This window comes from Atta cephalotes (assembly GCF_000143395.1).
Source record: "Atta cephalotes unplaced genomic scaffold scaffold00046, whole genome shotgun sequence".
NCBI lineage: Eukaryota > Metazoa > Arthropoda > Insecta > Hymenoptera > Formicidae > Atta > Atta cephalotes.
The window spans coordinates 1136246-1144546 of NW_012130110.1; the positions used below are offsets into that span (position 1 = coordinate 1136246).

At 38.9% G+C, this 8301-nt stretch overlaps 1 protein-coding gene across 1 annotated transcript in view; it reads right to left on the reverse strand.

Annotated features, from left to right (window-relative positions):
- Positions 1-2681: 2681 nt before the first annotated feature.
- Positions 2682-8301, reverse strand: part of LOC105622511 (eukaryotic translation initiation factor 5B) — a 46213-nt gene continuing 40593 nt past the window's right edge. Inside the window, 2 exon segments of the mRNA XM_012203926.1 lie at positions 2682-2789; positions 6292-6453. Coding sequence (XP_012059316.1) covers positions 2682-2789; positions 6292-6453 — 270 coding nt within the window.

The window sequence follows — 8301 nt, forward strand, 5'->3', positions numbered from 1 at the left end:
CGTACGTACGACGTACGACGACGTGACGACGAACGAGAGAAGAGAGAGAGAGAGAGAGAGAGAGAGAGAGAGAGAGAGAGAGAGAGAGAGAGAGAGAGAGAGAGAGAGAGAAAGAGACGAGGACAACCTGCAGATGCATGAATGACTCGAAATGACGTGCGCGTTTATTGAGCGCGGCCTGTCGACTCGCGTTCTCGATTGCTCCCAGCAAGGACACGACATATTTTCTGACTCCAACCAGTGATGGACTCGAACAGTTTGGAAAAGAGCCGATTCTTCGATAAATAATTGACGATTGAAAAAAATATGAAAATTAGTGACAAGCAATCGGAATTTTTATTGACAAATATAATATATTTTTTAACAATTTCGTACGATACAAACGATATTAATATAATGTATCTAATAATATTTATACAATTTTATAATAGAATTTTATGAGCACAGAATATAATTAATAAATATAAAAAAGATATAAAGCCAAAGGTATTTCATTGATAGCTCTTTAAATTTGTGCTTGTTATCAAACAATTCGATAGGAAATTTCTACGAGAACAAATTCTCTCTCAATATTAAAAATATTTTATATTGAAAACATTCAAGTTCTTTCTTTCTCGCTCTCTCTTTAGAAATAGAAGCAGATAATATTTCTATAAAAATCTAATTAGGCAAATACGATTAAAATTTATTTCCTCACATTAATATTCGCTCAAGTTACCGTTTGTTCGCGTTGATCAGTGGTTCGTATCTTACACAGGCGGCACCGACTTAGGACGCTGTTCGCAGGGAGGAAAGAGGAGAGAAACAGAGGAAACGCGTGAGAGTGTGTGCGTGCGTGCGTACGCGCACGAACGTATCGGTATATATCGATGTGTATAAGATAACATGCGTAAGAGTAGCGCGCACACAAGACGGAATGGCATCGGGGATGAGGGAGGGGACAGGGATTCGGATAAACCGATTAAAACTTTTACACGGCTTACGTAAGTGAGTCTCCGTTTCGCGCGGATATACAGACTTCGTAGAATGATTTTCTACGACGTCGATTTCTTTTCGATCGCGCGGGACACATTCGATTCTATACGCCCGCGACCTATTATTGTCGCTTCCGGTAGCGCTAAAAAGGGGGAGGGTAGTTCTCGAGAGAATTTGAGAACGATATGTGATCTACTGCGTAACGTTACACGTCATCGTCGTTGTCGTCGTCGTCGTTATTGTCGTCTTCCTCCTCCTCGTCGTCGTCGATTTATTTCTCGAGTTTCTTTCCGGCGTTATTACCACTCTCGGCCAATTAAAAACGCGCGTTCCCACGGTCGGGGTGTACATATCGTCGAAAGTCTTAATAAAGGGACGTGTAATGGAGGTGATAGTCGGAAGAAGGGTCCAAATAGGACTGAGGGCTCTTTTCCAGGAGGACGTTTTGTTCAATTTTTCAATGTATTTACGCCTAGCGGCTAGGTTTCGACGTTTTTCAATGGATAGCAGGAGATAGTCACTTAAATAAATATGATTTATGTTGACATCATGACAGATACAAAAGTAGCCTTTTTCGCATTCTTCTTGTTAAAAATTTAATAGAGGAGGCATTGATATAAAAGAAAAAGATCAAACATTGGAAACTTTTACTCGCGTGAACAATACTTAAATCTATATGACAAGCTTAACACTGATAAATTATCGCGACACCAATGGGAGGGGGGTGGGGTGGGGGGAGGTGTGTCATTATAAAAGATTTCCTCACGAAAATGCAGAAAGTTTATTGTTAAAAGAGGAATACTTACTGCTGTGAGTAAATCGGATACATAAAATGACATGCATCTGAGATGGACGGGTACTAGGAAAAGGTGACAGAGCGAATGTTCTCAGGAATAAGCCACCGACGTACGTTCAAGAGCACGTAAAAGAGATATTCTTTTTTTCCTTCTCTTTTATTTCCTTTTTTTTTGCGAAAACGCGTAGTTTTTATTTTCCGTCCGCAATACTTGCGTTTGTCTTATAAAGAGATTACATTACAAAACACACGAGGTTCTTGCACGATTATTTCGTACATCAGCGCCACATTTATTCGCCCCTTCCCCTTTCTCTTCTTCTCTCTTGATTCTGTTTTCTCCCTTCCGCATATCTACAACGTCGTCGTTTACGATGTTCCATCCGGAGTGATCCTCTCCTTCTCGCGATCGCGCACTTCCAAGAAGCTTCCTCTCCGACCAGCTACGTTCTCTTCCTGTTCATTAATAAGATACGGGTATAGCCGCTTTCGTGGGACTCCAGACATACTCCGAACGCAATCGCGGAATACGCGTCTCCTTCCCGACGATCGTCCTCGAAAGCCACGCGTATGTTTCCAAGGACATTTCTCAGCGAGTCTGAGATCGTCTTCGCATCTCTTCTCGCAGCATGCTCATCAATAACGTCATGGAACTTCCGGCGATCTTTCTGAAGTATGAAGAGGATGCCGGAGTATGAAGAGGAGCCTGAGAAGCATTGATCAACGATCGAGATAGGGATTTGAGCATGCCACATTATCGACGCGTATCTTGCGGCGATACTGTTCGGGAAGACTCGAGGACGATCGAGGAGACATTCGTTCGGGTTCGAGCCCGATCTTCTCGCCGAGCGAGCAGCCGCCGGAAAAGTAAAAGGCCCTTGGACAATGTCGCCGTCGCAATCCTCATCATATCCTAGAGTATCTGGAAGAGCTTCTTCAGTTCTACCATGAGTTGCCAATCGGTCTTCAGTAGGTCATCCCTGAAGTAATCCTTGCAGGCGTCTATACTCTGTCTGCTTATCTGTAACAATTTGAGAAATGGCGCTTCCATTATCAGGTAATAAAATGTGTGACAACTATAAAGATTGCTCGTAAACAATCGTCCGTAAACAAAACAATAAAAAAATCTTCCGCTCTAATTGTAAGATAAAACGTAAAGATAAAACGAGAATCTGTATGTTTTATCTCGTATATTTATCTTCAACTCAAAAAAATACCTACTCTAATTTTACATTATAATTTCTTTTCACAAGTCTATAAATTTCAACAAGTAAATTTTTAAACAACAATTACGGTAAATGTTCCAATGACTGGATATGTATCTATGTTCTATCTATTTAGACATTTATTCCAAGTTTATTGTTATTAATTTCAAATTATTATTAATCTTTTTTTATTACAATATTACAATTTAATTGTATTTAAAGATTAAAATTAAAATTATAATATTTTATATTTAAAAAAACATTTGCGATTAATAATGATATAAACAAATAAAGGTTTGTATTAATATCCTGTTATAGCTCACTGGGACTTTATCTTATCTATAATAGTAAATAATAAAATGAAAGAGATATAAATGGTATGATATAAGAGGAAGACAAGAGAAGATTGATCTCTAAGATTTTCTCTTAATATCTTAAAGTTAAATCAAGTCCAAGGATCGATCAAGGATACGAATAATATAATCAGACGATCAGATCGGATAATCCGAGCGTGAGGACTCGAGAGTAGACTGACATCATTCATCTACGATGTCGAGGCTCGAGGGGGGAAAAAAATCTAGCGTCACATGTTACACGTTCGAATGACGCAACTTGTAACGGAAACACAGGCGTCATTCGTGTGACGTAGCATGCTAGAACGATCTGTTAAAAGCGAAATCTCAATAACGGATAATGCGGCAACCTCACCGGTCGTTTTGCAAACCGCGTACGTTTCTCGAAACGCGTAGTGTCGTGGCCAATTTTCACGTGATGCTTTTCGCAAATAGAGGAACCCGTGTTGTGTGCGTGAATGTGCGCTCGCGCGCGCGCACGACGGACCATTCGGAAACGTAACGCTTCACAACTGTTTCCGCCCCCACTCTCGGCCGGAAGTCCCGTTTCATTCATGGATCGGTCACAATGGTGGTTTTACGCGGCTATTGAGGACGCCTGCCTCCCGCCACGCCCCTTCCTAGCTTCCCTTGCTCCTCGCCGCTTCTCGTCCTCTCATTCTCTCTCTCATTCTCTCTCTCTCTCTCTCTCTCTCTGTTTCATTCTGCCCCCCACGTGTTTCCCTCCCTTCCTCCTACGTCCGTATTACCGCTCGTAAAGTACGCGGAACGTTGAATATACAACAGTTCGTGGTAATCATAAAAAATTTCACCGACGGTGCAAAGCGCAGAACTAATTTGAAAGTTTAAGTTTTTCGCGCGAAGCTCGCGATCACGATTACGCGTCTCGGATGTTATTATGCAATTTCGGTCTGCGTGACGAACGTGCGATAAAATCGCGCGGACGTGCCATATCGATCGATCCGAGATATCGTCTTCTTCGTAGAATTTTTACCGATTTCTTTACATTCGCGAGAATAGTATATTCAATCGCAATTTATACGTGATCCACTTTTCTCTTTCCACTACTCCAAGAAACAGACTATTTCCGTGATCGGATAAATAAACGCATCTCTGAAAAGTGGCGGCGAGAAATATTGTTTCGTATGCTTACAATATAAGTGAAGCGAATCCCTTGGCCGAAAGTAGAAGCGAAAATATTTGTTTGAAATTAAATATTTTACTTATTATAATTTTCAAAAGTATTTATTTGTAAGTGTGTTGAATAGAATTATTTATTTGTATTTAAAAGTATTTTTTCTTACACTTCGAAATATTTATCATACCAAAATAAATAACTGAGCTAACACAATGATATAAAACTTGTACTTTATGCTGTTTATATTTTTTCACAGATTTTATACAGCTTCTTGCTTACATAGGAGCAAAACTGATCTTTAAAACGGAAAAAATACTCCGATAAAAAAACATGTACGTTTGTAATAAAAACTAAATGTTTGCTCTCGGTTCATTTTATTCGTGTCTCCCTTCGTATCTTTCGGAGGTAGGTATTTTCTTGGCGTTAGAAAGGCGTTGAAAAGCAAAAGCGTTCGCTCTATTTCGCCCGTATGAGCCGACGTGTCGACGGATCAGCGGCTTCGGGAGAATCGTCGTGGGAACAAGATACTTCCGGAACTGATTCCACGAACCAAACGGTAACGACGACTTCCGCTTGTCTACCAAAGCACAGAAAAATGCTTGAAGCACGACGATATAGAAGAGGTTTGTGGAAGAGAGAAGGAGAAGCGTGTAAAGAAGAGGGTACAGAGGGAGAAAAAGGAGGAAAGAATGAAGATGAACGTCGGTTTGTATGAAGAAAAGGCATCAGGTACCGTTTCTCACAGGGTGAGAAGAAGAAGAAGCATACGAAACATCCGTCTTAATTAACGATCTTTACATACATTTCCACGAGAATAATGTAACGACGGAGTAATTGAAACTTAATCTATTTAGTCCCATTTTAGTCCTTCATTAACCCTTTCCGCTTACTCGACACGTGCATATTAGAGTTTTTATTTATAATTCATTCTTCTATATCTAATCTGGATTCTCGTAACTATATATTTACAGAAAGAAAAACAAATTTTTATTTTTGCTTCTATTTTTCCAATGTTGTTTATTATTATTATTATTATTTATACAATACACTTAAATATCTGCATTTGCTTTGTTTAAGAGACACGTCTTGTACTCGCATTAATTCTCCCGTCAGCTCTTTTAAAGTCCACGACATGAGAATACGATTGTAATTAATATAGTAATCACCCAAGTAAAGAATTATTTGCACGTGTGAGCAAAGTATGCTTTGGAATGAAATATCTGAGCAACGCGGGACCGAACTCGTCCTATAGTCGATATCCTCGCCTGGAGGAAGACGAAAAAGGAAGAATGAAAAATGGAGGGAGAAGGGAAAGGGAAACGCGGAGGGGAAAAGGTAGCGAGCTTCTACGAAGGCCGGAAGCCGACGGCGGACGAGCGATCGCCGCCGGATGTTCATCTTCCTTTTTCGATCTAGGTCTCGCATACTAAGTCGAATTTGCGTCAAGGCGAAAATGCGCTTCTCAGTTTCGCGCAGTCTAGCGCGAGTAAAATAGTATATAATTTAACAGGCTAATTATGAAATCGCCGAGCTCAAAACTAATCGATTGGATTATATATACTTATATATTCAATATTCAATTATAATAAATTTAGCGTAAAATTATAAATGTATTTTGATTTTGAAATAATAGAACCTGAAATTGATCAATATAGATACAATTGCAAAACTATAATCAGTTATAGTTAAACAAAAATCTGTTGATATTCATTCTATTTGCTGTTTAATTTTGAAAATTAAAATTTTTTTTCCTCTTGATTTAATTTATCTCTGCGTAATTTATTTCTGCTTTCAAACAGAGCTAAGATGATAAATTAGTGTACTTACCTTGCTGACAAGAAAGTCTTTCGCCTCAAAATGACGACCGAACATCTTGGGTGCTTCTCCTGGTACAGGCTCGATTTTGATGCAGACTTCTTGACCTTTCCTAGCCGATTCCACGGACTTATGATTGTATTCTATACTAGTTACCATGCCCAAGTCGACAAACTGAAACGATAGATTAACATATTAATCAATTAGAGAAATAGCACATAATACATTTTGCAATGAAAAGGAATGTAACGTTCGCCATGAGTGAATGATAATCGTCTACGTGTTACATATATATATAGGATACGATTTGTCCCACGTAATAAGTATTTAATTAATTCATAAGAATATATTATACGCCTAGAGAACAAACTCTGAAAAATTTCAGATTTTAAAGAATGATTTCACTAATACAAAGATTTCGCTGATTCAGAAATGTTTATTTTCAAATTCTGTATTAATATCTCAGTGGATTGTAAACTTATTGCAATTTGGAAATACTGATCAATTAAAGATAGTGAGAATATTTAATATAAAATTGCAATGGGTGAATTTAAATTGCATTATTGTCTGCAACAATCGAAGTATACAGAAGAAAGAATAACATCAGAGATATGAAATATTTAAGGAGGAATAGTAAAATAGCCTTAACATTGCAAAAATTTCGAATAGGAATATGTTATAGAACTGTTATATCTATATCGATGATCAAATCGCAAGTTTAAAACATAATTTTTATTTGAGTCTATATATATATTCATTATTTTATTTTCAGGTTTATGAACGGAACGAAACGCGATCAAAAGTCAAAAAGATCAGGGATTTGTCTATCGTAGTTTTTTCCAAGCCCATAGTAACGCGATACCATATTCGTTCGCGTGTACGTTCGCTTGATTTAGCATCGTGGAGGATGCCCAAATGGGATTTAACAGCGAGACAGGTCTATCCCATGAGCGAAGCTTCGGTATAGTAGCGCGACTTTCTGTAGGTCTTCTTTCTTTTTCTGCCATCGATCGTCGGCGTCTGGTCGCGTGGGTATAACTCCGCCTAGGCACACCTTTACCGCGACCGGAAGTCGAGACAGCCGAGTATATACCTGAGCCGAGCTGTTCCGTGCCGTGCCGTGCCGTGTCGAGAGAGCTGAGCCTGCCTCGCAACCGAGTCCGAGACGTGGGTACGCATTTTCGTCGTGAATACCGGCGAGAATCGGTGAACCAAGTAGGTAGGCAGGCAGGCAGATACCCGCATATACGTAGGCCGGCACGCAGTAGGTTGGTCGTAGACAGATCCACCGGGTGTCCGCAAATATCCATATCGCGAATGAAAATTTACGGAAAAAAAAACGATCAGCTGCCACAGCTAAAAATTAGGTTTGGCAGCTAATTCAGTAACATTATATGGACATCTAACGTCGTGTCTGCGAAGTCTAATTTCCATTAAATGTGAGGCCTAAATATTATCGTTGTAACAGACAAGCATTTTGCTATTATGTCGATGTATTGATCCTTGCAGTAAACGTTTTCTGTGTAGTAGACAATTTGGTAGCAAGTACAGTTTCAGCAAATCATATTTAGCTGTAATAGAAACAATTTTCTTTTACACGGATACATATCTGATAACTATGACAACTAATTTCATGTTGCTAAATAAATTGATCTGTAATAGACATGCCTACTTTGCTATCACGTTCTTATAGCTACAACAGCAAATTATCTGTATGTATTAACAAATTTCATAGCTATAGTAGCTAATGCAATTTCAGTTAATCAAAATTAGCTGTACCCAGAAACATTTTTTTTCCGTGTTGAATTAGAAGTCGTTGATCTTCCAGTCGAGATTTCAACTTTGATTATTCTGTGCTGTCGCAGCAATATGCGAAGTATTCGAAGAAAATATCTAGGAGACGGCCTTTCTCTCTCTCTCTCTCTNNTCNCTCTCTCTCTCTCTCTCTCTCTCTCTACTCTACTACTACTACTTACTTCTTACTTCTACTCTCTCTACTACTACTACTACTACTACTACTAC